The sequence below is a fragment of the Urocitellus parryii genome, chromosome 5 (genome assembly GCF_045843805.1).
Source record: "Urocitellus parryii isolate mUroPar1 chromosome 5, mUroPar1.hap1, whole genome shotgun sequence".
Classification (NCBI taxonomy): Eukaryota; Metazoa; Chordata; class Mammalia; order Rodentia; family Sciuridae; genus Urocitellus; species Urocitellus parryii.
Genome location: NC_135535.1, coordinates 75,539,757 through 75,558,996, shown reverse-complemented (window position 1 = coordinate 75,558,996; position 19,240 = coordinate 75,539,757). Strand labels below are relative to the sequence as shown.

Below are 19,240 nucleotides of genomic sequence, written 5' to 3'. Positions count from 1 at the left end.
TATAATTTATTATTTTATATTCACGAACCCATGAGAATTTCTGATCCAAGTTATTAAATTGTATAAAATGAAAAAGTTGATATAAAGAATGTTTAATTCATGTTGCAAAAATAATTATTTCAAAGGTTCTGGTGGAACTTGGATGAGAATCCTCTCCTCAATTTAAACAGCTCAATTTAAAGACAAGTATCAAAAGACTGTAAAATAATTCTATCTTCCTCTCTAACATTTTTCCCAGTATGGAGACTTAAAAAAGAGAAAGAAAGAAAGAAAGAAAGAAAGAAAGAAAGAAAGAAAGAAAGAAAGAAAGAAAGAAAGAAAGAAAGAAAGCTGAGTTTGTAAATGAGGACAGAAGAGATATCTAAGACTACTGTGCTGAATGTATTATTTTACATTGTCTTAGGATATAAAATTAGATTTCACAAGTATAGTATTATTAATGTGGGAGGTTGTATGTGCCATATGCAAGAAGTGTGGTTTTGTTCGTTTGTTCGTTTATTTTTTTTTTTAATTCTACCTTTTAAGATCCCACATTCTGACAGCATTTCCAGAAGCTGCATAGAGGAATGTGCCGGATGGATTTAGTGCAATTTGATTGATCTGGTTCTCCCCAGAAGGAATAGCCACTGTCCGGCTGGTACTTGCAGAACAAGCATCTCCAAGGGTAACTTGACCTGACGACCTTAACACACGCAAAAAAAGCAAACATAGTCATGTTTCCAGACATGAGTTTGGCTTACAATTTCTTGAATTCCTAAGAAAATGGCTGTGGGCAAAGAGAACAAGGTGCTTTTGTCACTGTATGCATGATGCCTAGCAGAGCACCCCTCACAGTTTTGATACAAATAAATTAATGTTTGGTGAGTAGTGAGTAAATGAATGAATGAAACAGGAGGACATGGTTTACAATTTTCACTTTAATGCCCATTATAACACTAGACAGTCTAAGTCCTGAGATAGGGATGACTATAAAATCATTCAGAAAAGACAAATGACATCATGCATAAAAATAATTCATTTGTCTGCAGGTTCCAGAAGTTGTCTGTGAACTAGTCTTACCAAATTTCTTTTGTGTGTAAAAGTTGCCATTTTGGATTAAAGGCACTGAGATCTTTTTAATTATTTGAGTTTTGCTTACTTTAATTCAATCATAAATAGAGTATATGTGCTAAAAAAAATCAAAATTTGTTTCTATCTCTCCAGATAATTTCTAGATATTAATTTTTTTTAATTTTGAAACATTTTCTCAGCTAAATGCTAACTTAAGGAATCTTTTCAAATATGAGTTTTGTGATTCAACTGTATTGGTAAGTTTTTAGCTTAAGAAATAGTGTTATTTTTCTATAAAACTTTCCTCAAGAGACTTGTATTCAGCACGTAAAATAATTAGTAGTTCTCAAATTATAAATTAGCACCTAAAAGTTAATAAAATCTACTTACAAACTAGTAAAAATTAACCTTTCCAATGCTCCCTTCTCCTTTAAGCAATTGCAGAGGTAGCCTTAGTTTTGATTATGTAAAATAGTTCAATCTTAGGGCAAAATATCATTATCCAACACAAACAGCAGTTATAAAATTTGTACTAATACCAAAGTATTGGTGAGCTCATTTTCCAAGGATTAATATTTATTTGAAGTGAGTAATATAAATTATTCAATTTCATCAAGTAGTAAATAGTATGAAATGTAATTTCTTACTATTTGGAAGGGAAAAACATGAAATATGTATTTGGTTATAAATAAATATTTTATCCTTTCCTGTTTAAAACCAGGATCTTATATTTTGTCAATCTATTTTTCCCTTATTTATATGTACTTTAATTATGAAAACTTTAACTTTCTCTGAGGAGTCGATAGATATATACAATTAAAATGCATTCATAGCCTTATATTTTCTTGTCTTTTGTAAAAAAGAAAATAACTACTGCCCCTTAAGCTATTTTTAAGTTACTTACGTCAGTGTTCGGATGCACTTTGCTGAATCTCTGATATCCCACACCTTAATATAAGATGTTGACACAGTGAAGACCAAACTGGTATAATTACAGTATTTTACAGACACAACGTTGTTGGGATGACCCCCCAGTGACATTATCTCTTGCCCAGTGACCAGATTCCATACTTTACAAGTACGATCTAAAACAAATAAAAAGAGGAAATACTGTTAATATGAACTACTTTAGGTTCTCTTAACAATAAAAATTATTTAAACAATTTCTCTTCTACAAGAAGAATATGGGAAAGGAAATCTAATTATTCAATTAAACTGCAACAGGCATCCTAACTTCAATGTTAACCTTCTGTAGCAGTTTTATAGCAAGGTAGGTGCAATAGATCAGATCAGAGTTTGGAACATCCTGTTGTATGTATTACATGGTATTAAAAGTATTTATGTAAAAATTTTAAATACCCATATTTAAATATTTTTAAATAGTCATAAGCACAATCTGAGTTGTGCTTCAGATTGCCCCTGAATTTAAAATTGCCATCTCCAACCAATATCTTCAAAACATACTGCTTTCTTTACTCTTACTGATCTTTCATATGCACATACCTTTCTTTTCCAGGGCACTAGTGGATTTTATTTTTACTTTGACCCCAAAACTTAATCCCAGAACTATTCCCCCTTGTTTTGCTGACATATTGAATCTATAATTATCCTGGAGAGTTAAATTTAAGTCATCAGCAAAGTTTGATACTTTCACATAACAGATTTTTTAACTGTAAAATTTCTTGCCATTATTTTCAATTCCTAAGTTCTAGCTAGATCCATATGCTTCCCTTATAGAAAATGAACAATAATGTCTGCATGTTAAACTGAATCATGGAATGTCTCTAAATGCTAAGAAACTCTTACTGGCCCACCACACTCCTTGCACATGCTTCCTTTTTATCTCCCCATTCTCACTTACCACCACTTTTCTTATTTATATTCTACTTTCAACACTATTGGGACTTGGTTGCCAAACACAGCCCACTTCAACTGCTATGTCTGTGCTAATGTTGCCTTGTAATCTTAATTATCCTTCCTTCTATGCCAATATCCAAAGCATCCTATACATTTCATCCTAAATGCTTCTGGTCAAAGCCTTCCTTGGTTCTCACACCTAGGCATAATCTTCCCTTTCCTGAAACTCCAAAACATGATCTGTAAGAGCATTTATAGCTAACGTCTAGTTGCTTGGAATTATACCAAATGGGTCAAAAGAGCAGGATGAGAGACGAGTAGACCAGGTTTCTAATCCTGTTTTTTTTTTTTCACTTTCTAGCTATATTTACACAGGAAAATAATTTAATCTCTTGAATCCTGAATTTCTTCATCTACAACATGAAGATATAATATGTATCCATTCAGGTGGTGAGAAATAAATGAGATATATTTATATAGTGGCTCACAGCCTCTGATAATATAGCTAGTATTCAAGAAATGATAGTTGCTATTGTCTTATTTCTTTTACCCCACTAGATATTTTAATGGCCTTTTATAAATGTGTATATTAACCCGCATTACAAAACCCAGAACCACCCAAACAATGAAGGGAGATATCTTACTAGTCTGAAACATTTCGATATTTTTAGAGCCTGTAAAAACTAAACCATTAAAAAAAACTATTAAATATCCACACTAAATAACTACTAGCACCTTTTGATCCAGTGAAGAGGAGATCATCAGTAGAATCCACACAGAGCACAGCTTTTGTATGCCCTTCAGCTATGTGAATACACTGAAGTGGAGATGCTCTGATTCCTTTCGAAGCAGGAAATGGGTTGATTATGCCCCTGAGTTTGGGGAAAAAAACATACAAAGATTCACTTCAAGAGCTCTATCTCATGAGACTAAGTTATTTTTCCTTATTTTAAGAAGTCTTTATAAGGAATTAGTAATAAAATCTAGACTGCTTCCTTGCTTGTTTGTAAGCAAAAAAATGAGGTGAGGAGGGGGGATAATACTAGTACTAATAGCAACTAATCAGGCTTCGGCTAGCAGCTGTGTTCTGCAAACAGCAAAGCCCATGATATATCTGGATTTTCTCATTAACAATTTCATCTCTGCAAAGTTTAAGGAAGCAATACTTGGAGCTGTTTGAGTGTATTTAGTTGTGACAAATAAGGAAGACATAGAAATGAAGAATAACTCAAAGAAGTGACTCAAGGTCATGTGGGAGAGTAATTCTAGGTCAAAAGGAGCATGCTGAAGAAAGAATAATACACAGTATGCCACCTTACATTAAGAAAGAAGTTTTCAAACAAAAACTGAAGAAAAAAGAGGAATGTCTGCATGAACAGAAATTGAAGGGAGGAGAATTCAAAAGATCAGAAAATTAAGTAAGAAAATAATTCTAATAAGCTCAACACTTTTAAAATGAGAATTGTAAATAACAGTGAAGCTTTTTAGGGAGTTTCTCATAAGTTTAATATTTCTGGAGTTTCTCCTTTATGCCCCTGGCTAAGCACTATGGAAATAAAAAGATTTATCAAAACACTTTTCCTATCTTAAAGAAGTTTAAGAAACATCTAAATTAAAATAATTGCACTGGGAAAGCTAATCTGAGAATAAATTAAGATGTGATAAATCTATCACATACTTAGCTCAGAGCAAGAAGAAAAATTGATAAAATATGTCCATTTAAAGCAGATGGTATAATATTAGGACAAATACAGATATAAAGAAAAACTTTAATTTCCATGTTCCTGAAAGAGAAAAATCTTCCAAGAGGTATAGAACAAAAGTGATTAAAAAGAAATGTAAGCCGAATACAAGAGAAAAACTGACAATGCAGATGTACTCAAAGAGTTCAGATATTTATGTTCTTAAATTACTATGTCATAAGGTTTTGAAATTATATGCCATTGTGGAGGGAAAATCATTGTCAGTGTGCTTAGAAATCCCAAAGATTGATAAAGAAAACAAAACATATACACTTGATTATCCAAAAGAAGGTGGGAAAACAGGTTTCAGATACTATACATCGGTGAAATTTCTTGAAGAGTCTCACAAATGAAAATAGAAAATGAAGCATTATATAAACACTTAAAAATAAATGTTCATCAATAAAAGAGAACATGAGCTCACAAATCTCCTGGGGAGAAATTCTTTGTAGGGTTAATAGGTGGCACACCGAGTCAGTGTCATATTTATTATGTATGTGGACTCCAAATAAAGCCATTTATTCAGGCTTTTAAGCAATATCCCTGGTGACAAGGTAATCATGGAACTGAACTACTAAGGTAGTTCCAAGGACTGAAGAGTCACACTAAAGAGTCAATCTCAGAGATCTTTGGTACCTCATCAATCTTTCCCTAGCAGTAAAGACAGAAATGGCTTATTAAATTGATATATTAAAAAGCTGGGGGCTGCAGTTGTGGCTCAATGGTAGAGTGCTTGCTTCACACATGTGAGGTACTGGGTTCAGTCCTCAGCACCACATAAAAACAAATAAAGATATATAAAAAGAAACAGAGCAACAATGCATTGCTATGCCTAATTGTGTTAATAATGCCTGAGCCAAAATAAAACTCATTTTTTAAAAAGGCTATTAGTATATTGTATTGCCTGGAAAAAAAATCACTGAAAGAATTCATTTTTTTATGAACCTCCTTAGCAATAAAATAATCACTATATAAAATGTAAGCATAAAATTTAAGTCAAAGATAGAATAGAATGATATAAGTAGGAAAGACAATCATAGTAACTTAGGTTTAAACACCTAAATTGTTATATTTGTTGAACAAAAGATCAAAGAATTAACAATATGTGGTTCCCCTACCAACACTCTCAATGACTCATTCAACAGAAGTAACTATTTCAGAAGAATGTAAGAGACCTAAGGTATTTCACCGTGGCCACATTTAGAATGAGGTTTAGTCTTAGATGCCACATTTTAAGAAGAACATGAAAAAAAATGGGACTTTTCCAAAACAATAGAAGTACAAGAAAGACTTTATTACTTACAGAACAGATGACGAAACTAGAACTATTAAACTAATAAAGAACATTTACTGAAGAGAGGATACAGTGGCACTGCAGAAAGACTAAAACGGCAGCCACACATATATAAAAGTATTAAATTAAATTTGGTATAACTTAAGAGAGCTGATGAAAGACTAATGAGTAGAGATGTAAAGGAGATGAATTTGAGATCAGCTAAAAAAAATACTTATTTTTAAGGACTAGTTATAATGATTTCAAAAGTGAAAGGACTGTCTTATCATTGGAAATACTACCAAGAAATGTCATCTCTGGGCATGTATTTTATGAAATCCAATGCAATTACTTGAATACATATGTCAGTTTCAGATTCTTGAAATTAATGCTCAGTAAATGTTTGTAATCTCACAATTTAAAGAGATTAAACCTGAAATGGGAGTGAAGTTTCCTCAAGAGTCTAAATCTGCTATTATGAAATCTTGCTGATGTCAAGTTCATAGCTATAAGCTGAAGCCATCAAACTTCAAATACTGGGAAGGTATGATTATAATGAAGAGTAGGCTACTATTGTTACTTCTCAAACAGCAAAGACTCATGTATATAAATCAAAAGATGATTATAAAGAAAAATTTATAGCATGTTACCAACTTTATCCCCTAATGATATAACATCCAATAGAAATCTGTCACATCAAAGATCATACTGGGAAAGTACCCTAAATATTTGCCTCCTAGAAAGAAGGATGTCTCTTTTTCATTCTTAAGTATTTTAATATCATTGACTATTTAGTCTTCTAAAGAAAATTAAACCTGATATTAATAACAGCACTTTATTAATTAGAAACTTTAATATTCTCAAATATTCAGAATATTAGGGTTAATAACATATATCTATCTATCTATCTATCTCTCTATATATATTACCCTAAAACAAATACAATAGAAAAGCCCTGTGCAGTGGCTCATGCCTGTAATCTCAGCTAATCAGGAGGATGAAGCAGGAGGATCACAAGTTCAAGGTGAAACTTGGCAACTTAGTGAGACCCTGTCTCAAGATAAAACTAAAAAGGACTGGAGATGTAGCTCAGTGATGAAGTGCCCCTAAGTTCAATCCTCAGTAACACAAAGAAACAAACAAAAAGATAATAGAAAACAATACAGGCACTGGAAGAATATATCCACAGTATTTCTATTATAATTAATCCATTCAAATTCTTAATATGAAAAATGAACATTAAAGTAATTCATTAAGGTTAAATTTTGCAAGTTTGTTCACGACACCTGATCTGAAGGGGAAAGGAAGCATTTATTTTTGTTCTATTCAAATCTGTAAAGTCTTATAATACTGTGGAATATTGATTTCCTCTCCCTTCCCCTGCCTACCTTTTGGAGGATCTGTTGATGATCAGCAAAATGGCAATAAAACAAGGGATACAAGTGGAACAAGGGAAGAGACAAAAGGACAAGTGGGGAGAGGAAATGAGAGAAAGAGAGAAAGAATTAAGACCCCCCAAAATCCATAACATGAAAAAATTCAACAGTTATTTTAGAAACTACGTCTATCAGTAAGGAAAAAAATTTTTTTTTTCAATAAAACCTCCTTTAGTTTCAAGTTTTTGTTCTTAATTTTTGGCATGATAGTATGTTTTTTCCCCCTAGTATTCCTTTATCCTGTGACCTTTTTGTTTAAATTTGCTAAACCAATAAGAAAAAATATTTGATCCATCCCACACACTGGGAAGCATTAGAACTAATCACTGAGAAGCAAACCTTCTTGACAATAATAATCATAAAGCTTTATTTCTTTTAAAAAACATTTCTACTACAGACATAAAACACACAAAAAAATACCACAACTTTTTAGGCTATCATATAAAAAGAGTTGGCCACTACTTTAATGTATCATTGCAAAAAATACATTAAAAGTAATACATCTAAAAATATTAGTGCATTTACATGGTTTACAAGTCATGCATGCAACAAAAATGAGACTTGCTTAGGATTTCTAGGAAGGCATTTTAGAACATCAGTGAAATGCCAGAATGTAGGAAAGACAGAAAGAAAGTACCTGTGTACCTCCGACAGAGAGGAGTCACTTTCATCAGACCTATAGTGAAAGAGTTAGAATTATGAGCAGAAAGAATACGGATGTCAACAGTTAAAGACATTGACACTGGACTGAAAATCAAGAGCACAAATAACAGACACAGCAAATGCTTCCTTTGGTGGCCTGCTCTTCTATTTGTCTGGATATCAGCAAGTTTAAAATATAGATAAGTCAGGCAAGAAACCTGACTCATGTTTTCTACCAAGACTTAGGCAGGGAAGAAACTTTCTATTAATGATCCACAGAATCTACCCTCACTTCTAAAATTTAGGCCCAAGACAGGAATAATAACAAGTACGTGAATTAGGTTACTTCCAGGTTTATTCCATTTAACATAATTAATACTTAAAAAATTTTTTTCCATTTCAGTAGATTTAGACTCTTATGTGGAAGTTTCACAAATGCACTGTATGTTTCCAAGAAAATTAAGTCAAAATTCTAATAATCCTTGGTTTTAACTCACCTCAAAAACACTGAGTTCCTTTGAGCAAGGAGACTCTAATAATTAGGGGACTTTAGTGGAATTTTAGAATTAGGCAAGCCACTACTGAAGGTCCTACCCAGAAGCCTTCAAGACTAGAGGTGAGTTCAGTCTTTATGAAAATCTAATATATTGTATAAGAGACTTCGGGACAACAAAGACAGGTGAGTGCTGGTGTGGAATGTGGTCAGATACAGCCTGTGGGATGCACATCTCACCAGGGAAGTGAAATGCTCTCAAAAAGAGCCCTGGGGAGAATGAGATGAAAGGTAGAAGTTTCTGAAATGCAAAAAGGATCAGTTATCCTAAGTTTTAGCTAACAGAATTATTTATAGTTCATACAATATTTAGTAAAAAAATATAAAACTATGATTAGATTATCAAGGTCATCAAGACTGACAAAAAAATTATAACTCCTGTGAATGCATGGCAGATAAAATTTAGCAATTCTTCACCTAACTAGTGAAAACTGACTTCCCAAAGTTTCCCAATGTTCTGTTTTCCTCAATAACTGAGAGAAATGATTTAACAATATTTTTTAAGTGTTGCTTAATAACACATAACATATTTACCTCTCTAGACTCTTTCTCATTTAAAGGACATGTCATTTACTGGTTTAACTATATAAAATTATTATATAAAATATAATAATGAATACATAAAATTAAATGTATCCATAAATTAAGCAGATTAAAATTTTACTCAAAATGATGGATTATTTAAGTATATAGAGCCATTTTAGCATAATCTAAACATGCCATAAACATCTTAAATGACATCCTATATGTTTCAGAGACCTGTGATATACAGAGGGATAACAGCATAGAAAGATAAATGTCAAGCACATACAGTCACGATGCTGTTATTCAAAATCCAAGCCGACAAGTCAGAGTTAATAAATGCCTCACAGCAATATTGTTAGTACTGAATTCTTGCAAGAGATTATGGTTCAGTGTAAGGATACTTTCTCTTGTCTAATTTAATGAAAGTAACATTTTCCACATCCTCTCCTTCCCCACAACCTCCTTCCAGTCCTCCTCCCCTACCTCCTCCAAGGTTCTCTTTTATCCAAGAACACAAGTACTGAAGTTTTGTGGTGAATTTGTCTAGAATCACCAAATGATAGTAACAGGTTACACATATAAGAATGGTTTTTTAAGTTGTTGTATCTACCAAAGGTAAAAATCATGCCTATTTGCCATTCAGGGGACCAGGATTGGAAGCTTTTGTGGGCACAAAGAAGCTGAAGAATCCCAAGAAATTTAAACTTCAAATAGTCTCAGAGGTTTTTCATTTCTAATTTACTTGCAAAAGAAAAGGCAAGATAGTGTCAAAGTATAGCAATGCAAATCTACAACAGGGAATAATGTTCAGCAGGAAAATAATTTTATCTCATTTAGATTATATGGTTCTTTCCCATTGGAAAAAATACATGTAATATGGCAAGAGTTACAAGTCAGACACCATCTCCCACACAGAGATGTTTTTGCAGACTGTACTTAAAGATTCAAAAACTTGTATATAAATAGTTGGGGCTTTTTTCCATAATGACTTACTTATCCTGCTGAACTGAGGTGTTTCCCTGAGAAACAGTAAGACGATTAAAGACATTCAGTTCATTACGGGGCCGGCTTGGTGGGGAAGAAGGAGGTGAGAGACTAGCTTCTGAAGTTCCAGAATCTGAGCTACAAGAAAAAAGAACATTAAACAGATGGCTTTAATTGGTTATGATTTGTTAGGAAAGTTATAGGAAACATGCGGGGGTTTTTTTTAAAGCTTTTCATTAGAAAATTCCTTCTTTTCTTCCTCTCCTTCACTTTTTTTTTTTGTAAAATAAAATGCATACTGAACAATTTAATTAAAATTAAAAAAAAATTGTTACATGGGTTTTGTTACATGGACCACAAGGTGGCACTAATGAAAAGTTCTGCCTGCTGAAATCTGAAGTCCATATCCATAAAGCAAGCCAAATTTAAAATCGTATGATTTTAGAGTTGAGACAAATTGCTCACTTTATAGATAAGAAAACAGAGAGCTAGAGAACAATTTGCCTAGTTAGATGTTTCATTTGTTTATTTTAAAATTATTTATTAACTCCAATTCCCCATTTTCCAATTATTCTTGAGACATTTGATTCAATAAAATCAGGCAAATTGCAACTTTAAAAATATAGGAAGTTAGGATGATAAGAAGGATAATTTCTATGACATTCAAGTCAGCTATATCAGTTTCAAAATAGAGAGTGTTTCTTAGCACAAGGGAGAGGGGTGCTATAAGATTGTCCACTTAGATAAAGAAAATGCATGAACACTTCTTTTCACATTTATTTTTATGATAAAGAAATTAAGAAAATGTATTTTATTAATATTTTAGTGTAGACTGGCATTGAGGCTCTCCCTCAACAACATGTCTGAGAGCTACCTGTCACACACAGAAAGTTAGATCATTTGAGGAAGGTGTGGCAAGGTAACCCTGGCTCTAATCCACTCAATTAATGCATGATATGGTGTTGCAATTTATAAATGCCCAGTTAAGTGGGTCATCAGATTGTATCATATAGTAGTAAGTAAACTAAGCCTTCAAAAAACAAACAAACTAAACAAATGAGGATAATTCAATTAAAACATGAGAAAACAGCAAGATAATGGCACAACTAACACACCCTGTGATTAATACTAGTTTTTTACCAGCCACTCTAAAGAGGTAGTCAAGGTCTGTTTTATCAAATGATAGTCAAAATAATTTTAAATTTTTCTAGAACACTATTTGAAATATACATTTAATATGCCTCAGCCCACATGCATAAGAACTCTTTCAATGATAATACAAAAGTAACTGAAAAATCAGTTAGTGGACATGAAAGGGAATAAGTGCTACGTCTATGAACAGTTACATGTGTGACCAAAAAGTCACAGAAGCTGACTTGATTGTCTTGATTGGTCAAATCGATCATAACCACAGAGCCAACCTAAATCTAGAAAATAAACACAGTACTATCCTTCAGAATCTGGTTCAGCAGATGTATTGTACAGTCTTCTACATAAAATGCATTAATCACTTACTGTTTTTGTTCCTTGGACTTTGATTTTTCTGCTTTTTCATATGTCTTTCTCCGTGTTACAGGGGAAGGCTCTGGTAATTTCTTTTCTGACAGAGATGACTGTCTAGAACTAAAATAGGAAAAGATTCTTTAACTATCTTCTGTTATTTTAAATATATATATAATAATTTTAAATATATAATAATTATTTATTATATATAATAATATATAATATATAATGGTTATTTATTATATAATAATTATTTTAAATATATATAAATATATAATAATAATTTTAGATTGATTGGTAGACAATCAATCTCAATTTTTAATAGATTATTACTTGAACACGAAAAATTAAACTAGAATAGGAAAATATTACATGAGTTATTTTTGATTGATGGAAGTTTCACAACTAGAAATTTTGAATTGGTTATCTTATTAAATATGTTCAAACCTATTATCATTACATGTCAACATCAACACTATACTGCTAAATAACTATAATAAACATTTTAAGTGTAAATGCCAAAGTTTTATTGTCAATTGCTTCAGTTGAAGGAAAATTATGTTTATAAAAGTTTTGTAAGAACAAGAATAATAGACTATCAGAATATGAGAAACAATGAGATTTAATAAATTAATATTTAGTCACAAAATAGTAATTCAGATAGACACAAAAATAATGACAATGATTTTACCAAACTAGTAATTAGGTATTAATTAGCTATGTATATTTTAGTAATAAAAAATCCTTCTCATAAGTTTTAAATGTTGAATGATTGCCATGTAATTAAAAATTCAGGATTATGACTTTAATGTATGGTAGTAATGATTTTTATGCATGGTGGCAAAAATTTATTCTTGGCTAGTTACATTAATAAGAAAAATAAATAAACTAAGAATTTTCAGACCCCCAGAATGGGCTTACATGATTCCTATTTAAAAGTGATAAGTAAATATATTAAACTTCATGTGTCTTGACTTTTCAAATCATTTTAGAAATTCTGTGTCATGTAAATCAAAAGGATTATAAAATAATTATTTTACTTCATGAAAGAATGTCATGCAGGAATGGCTTACGAGAGTTACTACACCAAGTAACTGGCAATTCTAAAATTTGTAAAGAATTTCAGATTTACAATATAAATTTCTGAATTTATGAAAACTTAAATCATATGAAGATAGAGTTCAAAATATATTTTCTACTATGTGTCTTAAAGGGTACATTTTTTTAAACGAAAAACAAAACAAAACAAAAAAAAAGTCAAAAGAAGGTATTACCTGAATCTGGATTCCAGGCCACAGATTTAATCTTGATGTTCCAAAACTCCCTACTCATCTGACAGACTAAATGCTGAACACATGCAAGCCCTAAAACTTGTGCTTAGTTCTATATCACTACCTTCACCAAAAACATTTCTTCTATTCTCTTCTTACCACAAATGCATTGAAGCCATAGCTATACTGGTTAGCAATATTCAATAGTTAATTACATTAGCCACCTCAAGCACATGCAAGAAAGTTCTGTCATCAATAAAATTAATTTTGGAACTAAAAGCACATGGGATTACTAAGTGGATGATAATGGAAATATCTTCATCAAATGAAGAATTTTATCAGAAACATATATTCAATGGTGGAAAGTTTGTGATTTTGTTTTATTTGCAGTCATACAGTATGTATCATTTTTGTGAGGGCAATATTCCTCAGTGCAGAGGTGGATATTCCATAAACTGCTTTCTAGATTGTATGTGAGGATTAGTTTGAAAATATTATTTAAAATCTTTACAAGTGAATGACTGACCTAATTTTAATATAACTACCATAACACACACACAAGGTACATCCACACACTAACCTGTGTCGGGAAATATTTCTTTGTTCTCAAACTATTAATGAAAATATTCTGAGCAAAAAGACTTGTTTTGAGTAGAAAACTTTATTCCTAATATCATAGACAAGAGAGAGAATATTTTTCTTCAAATGTTTAATAACTCCAATAAAAATAACTTGTGCATACACTCATCCAAGAAATGAGAATATTTTTCTTCAAATGTTTAATAACTCCAATAAAAATAACTTGTGCATACACTCATCCAAGAAATGAAATGTGCTTCAAGGTAAAGAATTAGAAAAGCTAAAAATGTAGTAAGTTTGCAATTCATATTTCTTTCTTTTTTTCTTTAAAATGGTCAGCAAAGATTTATCACTCTGACCAGGCTTGAAGAACTAGGAGATAGGTATCCAGAGAAAATGTGGGTCTTTAAGTTTTTGTTTATATATATTGGGTTCAAAGGCATAACTTTATCCCACTTTAGTGTTTATATGTGAACTTTGTCTATAATTCATGACTTGACCTTTGTTAAAATTGAAACCCCTAAAATGACCCTACAGCTTAGTGATAAGGCAAAGAAATTCCATAAAGAACATCTCATCTTAAATTATTTGACCATAAAAAGATCAGGGGAAACAATACCTAACAGAAATGACTTTGAAGATCAAAGATCTTATTTACACAAGATTTTTAAAAATAGAAATAGAAATAAGAAATTAGCAACATGCATATTAAAAAAATAAATAAATAAAAGCTAGAAGAAAAGAAGTTAGTGTAGCTGGGCCAAACTTACATGCTGCCTATCTTAGAAGGTAAGCCAGATGGGGGAAGAAGCTCTTTATCCCTAGCAGAAGTACCACTGGTCTCTGTATTCATTCCAATCTCTTGCCCTTCTGCAACAGGTGTAAGAGGGCCAGGCAAGGAGGCATCTCCTGCACTAGTGTCTGAAGCTAGTTCACTGCTATCTGCATACAGCAATTCCATCTGAGTGGTGGTTCTCCTTCGGGCCTAGTTAAAGAATGGAAGGAAAAGCAATCAGGAGCAAACTTCTGCACAGAACTTGATTAGAGAACAGAGATTTATATTAGTTTGAAATAGGCAAAAACATTTAGCCTATATTTCCCTGACAAGGGTGTCAAACAAAGCAAGTGAGATAAGTGACAAGCAGAGCTCTAGCCAGATAAGCTCTATGGAAGCCACAATAATTGCCTACATGTGCATTGTGCTTATGTACAAGGAATAATTCTAAGTATATTGTCAAATTAACACATGGATAGATCATGTCATCATCCCTATTCACAAATGAAGAAACTAAGATACAAAGAGACTAAATAATTTTCCCAGGGCCATGCAGATAGTAAGTGGCAAAGGCCAGACAATCTGCCTCCATTTATCACAAGTGGCCAGCTTCCTCAATATAAATTGGAAAGAGATAGGAAGGAAGGAAATGGTGGGGAAGAAAGGAAGGAATAAATTAAGACAGAAGATAATTAATTTTAGGGATGCTCAACTAAATTCTCATTTTTCTCATACTTAAAAGCTTTCTTAAATATGCATTTTTAATATTTGTTTTCAATTTTTGTGACCCTTCTCTTCTTTCTAATGCCATAAATCTATGTTTAATCTGTCTACTGGCTAATTCAATACCAGTCAGCACTAGCTTTAAGCAGTTTGGTGAAGTAGGTAAGTCATTTTCCTAGAATTCAGACTCACTATAAGCATTCCTTTCCTTACTTTTTTTTTTTTTTTTTTGGGCAGGGGAGTACCAGGGATTGAACTCAGGGGCACTCAACCACTGGACAGCCCTATTTTACATTTTATTTAGAGACAGTCTCACTGAGTCGCTTAGCGCCTCAATATTGCTGAGGCTGGTTTTGAACTTTCAATCCTCCTGTCTCAGCCTCCTGAGCTACTGGGATTACAGGCATGAGCTACCAAGCCCAGGCCTTTCCTTACTTTTAGAAACCAAATAAACGGGGTTACCACTCAGAGTTGGTTTTGATATCCCTGAGATATTAACAGATAAACAAAGGGTCTACCAGATTATATAACTCCAGAGGATAGGTACTTGTACCCCTGCACAGTGGTATAGACTTACAAGATCAACTTTATTTTTTCAATGAGTGAAAAAAAATTATAGGACACCATTTTAGTATCTTACAATTCAAAAGAAATAGCAGGGAGCACTTGAGAAATGTTTAGAAAAGAGAAAGCCCTGCAGCCCTGATTTACACTCAATTCTCTCCACAACCAGGGACCCAGGGAAGATAGGAATCTTTGGGGGATAATTTCCAACCACAGTGGTTCTTTCTGGAGAGAACCTTTAGGCTATCACTTCACATCTCTCTCTGACATCTCACAAGGACATAAGGAATGAGGCTTCCCCAGGACCTAAAAGTTACTTTATAAGATTCTCTTTCCTGCTTAGAAATGGATCCAAGTCATATTGAGAATGTTTGCTTTGAGTTTTGGTAACCTGGTTGGTCAGTTTAATAAAACACAAACCATATGTCATCAAGTCAGTAGCTCAAGAAGCTACAGGAGTTTGGAGACATATTTTTATTAGTTTTTCTCAGTATTTTAAAGATAAGGAAATTCTTCATGAAAATCCATATTTAGGATTTCTTTTGAGAAAGTAGGACCTGGTAAACTTAGTTCCATATTCCCACATGGCAAAAATAAGCAAGATTTTATGGTGACTATCTTCTTTATGTAGGCAATTACAATGAACCCCTGGAACACACTATTTTACATCCTACCAATTATTCATTTACACTACCTGATTAACAATAGTTGGCCTTAAATCTATGCATTTGCATAGTATTATTCTTCCAGGTTGTGATTCTATGCATTTGTTCAACAAATACTTAAACACTATAAGAATTTTTTGTTTTCAAATGCCTTGAGATCATTAGTTAATTCATTTAGTATCAAATACAACCATTCACAATCTGAAATGTATCATGGTTTCTTACATTTTTAACAGTATGTATGATTTATATTTTTTTAAAACACAATAAATACGCATTATAGATGCATAAGTTTTAAAACACTATAATTAAGGGTCAACATTATATAAGCTACCTCAAGACACCAATTAAATAAAATAACACTTAAGAATATACGATAATGCTGAAATTTCAAAATTCATCAATGATAATGATTTTAAACCTCCAATCTAAATGATTTACCTTGAAAGCCCCTACCTTGTATGTTGGTTTACATTTAGTTAACCAGTGGCTTAAGAATTAGTCTCCATAACCCATATTCAGTGGAAAATGTGCAAGAATAAAATAAAGCTCCAATTTTTTTTAAAGACTGATATGATTTTTTTAATACTTTTATTTTATTTATTTTTATGTGGTACTGAGGATCGAACCCAGAGCCTCAAACATGCTAGGTAAGCACTCTACTGCTGAGCCACAGCCACAGCCCCTAAAGCTCAAATTTCAACAAAACAAAACTGTTTCAAAATAATTATTTTTCAATTATCACTTACAGATATTATCACTTACAGATAAGTGATAATTTAAAAAAAAACACTAAATTCCTTACAAATGAGAGCGTGTTGGAAAAAGTATGCCTACTGGCTACTCCATGAAGAGCAAAATCTATAGCCTAAGATAACAATACCTGGTATTTTCAATTCTCCTTACCTTGTTCTTAGGTTTCACTTCACCACAAAGCTTCATAAGGTCTGAAGAGAGTGTGCTGTATGCAAAGAAAGAATTAGCCACAGGATTAAGTGAGAACATAGTATAGAAAACTACATGTCTTTTATGATTATGAAAAATATATATCTATAGAAAACAGAAAACATTTAAAGTAAAAATGAATTTATTTTAAAAAGTCATTTTTCTTCCTTAAATATCCCACTACTTTTATTTTAAAATTTGTGAGGGTTAAGGATGACTTAGTTTGGTTTCTATATCATTGTTGGTGGTGGTTGTTTATTTTCAGGTTGGGGGGGAGGTTTGTTTTGTTTTTTAGTACTAGAAATTAAACACAGAGCCTCATGCATGCTTAGCAAGAGCTCCACCACTGAGTTATACGTCTATAGCCCCCATAATTACTGTTTCTAGTGCTATTCATCATAAAATTCAAAAAATTGTATGTTTTATGATAATTGTTTAACACAAGATAAAAAATACTAAAAATATAGAAACAAGTCAAATCTATTCAGTCTCTTTAGGCTCTCTTACCTTCCTTCTGATCCTGGGCTGTTTAAAGGTGCATCCTCATCAGTACTATCCTCTACATTTTCTAAAAAAAAAAAAAAAAAAAGAAAAAAGAAAAGTCCCCAAATGAATGTTATCTACATGTCATAGTTTAATTGATGTCTACAGTCCCTATTCTATATAAATATAAGTTCAACGTCTCAAGCTGGGCACTTTGGTTTTAGTAGCTGTTCAAAGTAGGAAAACCATACATTTGAATGATGAAACGTGGAAAAATATTGGATGGGAATTAGATCATATATTTATCTGAGGATATATAATTATATATATTTCTTTCAGAGTCATGTATTCAACCAAACACAAAAATCCACTAATTAATAATACAAGGTTAAGGTAAGCATGGTGGCACATACCTGTAATACCAGCAACTCAGGAGACTAATACAGGAGAATTGCAAGGTAAAGCCAGCCTCACAAACTTAGTAAGGCCCTAGGCAAGTTAGTGAGACCCTTCCCAAAATAAAAAATTAAAAACCAAAAAGACCTGAGGATGTAACTCAGTGGTAAAGCACACCCAGGTTTAATCCCCAGTGTGAAAAAAAATTTTTTTTAAACACAGTTAAATAAATGCTGTATGAGTTAGCTTTAATGAACTGAGTCCATTATTAATACTACATAAATGTAAATATACTTTTTACATTTTATCAGTTATGCCATCCTGTTTGTTTTTTAGTTTCTAGGTATTGAACCCAGGAATGCCCTACCTCTGAGGTATATTCCCAGCCCATTTTAAATTTTATTTTTGAAACAGGGCCTCTCTAAATTTTAGAGGCTGGCTTCAAACTTATAGTCCTTATAGACTCAGCCTCCCAAGTCATTGAGATTTCAGGTATGCACTGCCACACCCTGCAGTTATGGGACCTTACTTAAATATTTTTCATTTAAAATTGTGTTTAATTTTTGCCTTCATGTAGAATAGAGTGTATGAAGATATTCAGAATTCACAAACCAGCATGCAGTTCATTCACATGTACACAGAAGACAAAAAAAATAGCTGTGCATGCAACAGTTCTATAAACTAATACAAATAAACCACTGCTATTTCAGAACAACTGCAGCAGACTAGAAAAAAAGGAAAAATCAAATATTTAAAACTAGTAGGAAATCAGTAATTAAAACAGCCACAGAAAGTAAACTAGCTAAAATATCAAAAAGCCCCTAATGTAAGTGCAGGTTTTAAAAACACATATATTATAAAATCATTCCATAAACTAAAGACAGTATTGAAAGCAACATATATTTTAGTTAAAAATACATAGGAGTCACTTTCTTTTAATTTCACAAAGGTGGACTGTGACACCTGAGTCAACTATTTTCTGCCTCTCCACTGATAGTCTCTTCCTTCCTGGTTTAGCAGACACCTTTGGAGAAGTTCAGTAATAATTGATATCGGTATCTAAAATGAAACCACATAAAGAACCCACACAAAGAGAGTTTACTTTCTGAAGTAAGAAAAGAGTGGTCTTGCAGGCAATGTGTATTTCAAAGCCTGTCACTCAATGAAGGCTCAAGGACTTGTTTCAAAGACAGGATAATTGAGTGTTAAGATGATTGAATGAGTAGATAATATAGAAAAAGAGGTCCCAAAGAAATGAGAAGCCTAGCCTGTTT

The 19,240-nt window shown here is 32.4% G+C and overlaps 1 protein-coding gene across 1 annotated transcript in view; it reads right to left on the bottom strand.

Annotated features, from left to right (window-relative positions):
• Kif21a (kinesin family member 21A) overlaps nucleotides 1-19,240 on the bottom strand; it is a 145,280-nt gene that overhangs the window by 15,794 nt on the left and 110,246 nt on the right. The window contains exons 25-34 of the mRNA XM_026393914.2: nucleotides 17,595-17,655; nucleotides 17,049-17,103; nucleotides 14,186-14,400; nucleotides 11,578-11,685; nucleotides 10,072-10,200; nucleotides 7,996-8,034; nucleotides 7,311-7,322; nucleotides 3,643-3,779; nucleotides 1,955-2,135; nucleotides 518-682 (exon numbers count right to left, since the gene is read on the bottom strand). Of these exons, the coding sequence (XP_026249699.2) occupies nucleotides 518-682; nucleotides 1,955-2,135; nucleotides 3,643-3,779; nucleotides 7,311-7,322; nucleotides 7,996-8,034; nucleotides 10,072-10,200; nucleotides 11,578-11,685; nucleotides 14,186-14,400; nucleotides 17,049-17,103; nucleotides 17,595-17,655 (1,102 nt within the window). The remainder of the gene's footprint in view (nucleotides 1-517; nucleotides 683-1,954; nucleotides 2,136-3,642; nucleotides 3,780-7,310; nucleotides 7,323-7,995; nucleotides 8,035-10,071; nucleotides 10,201-11,577; nucleotides 11,686-14,185; nucleotides 14,401-17,048; nucleotides 17,104-17,594; nucleotides 17,656-19,240) is intronic.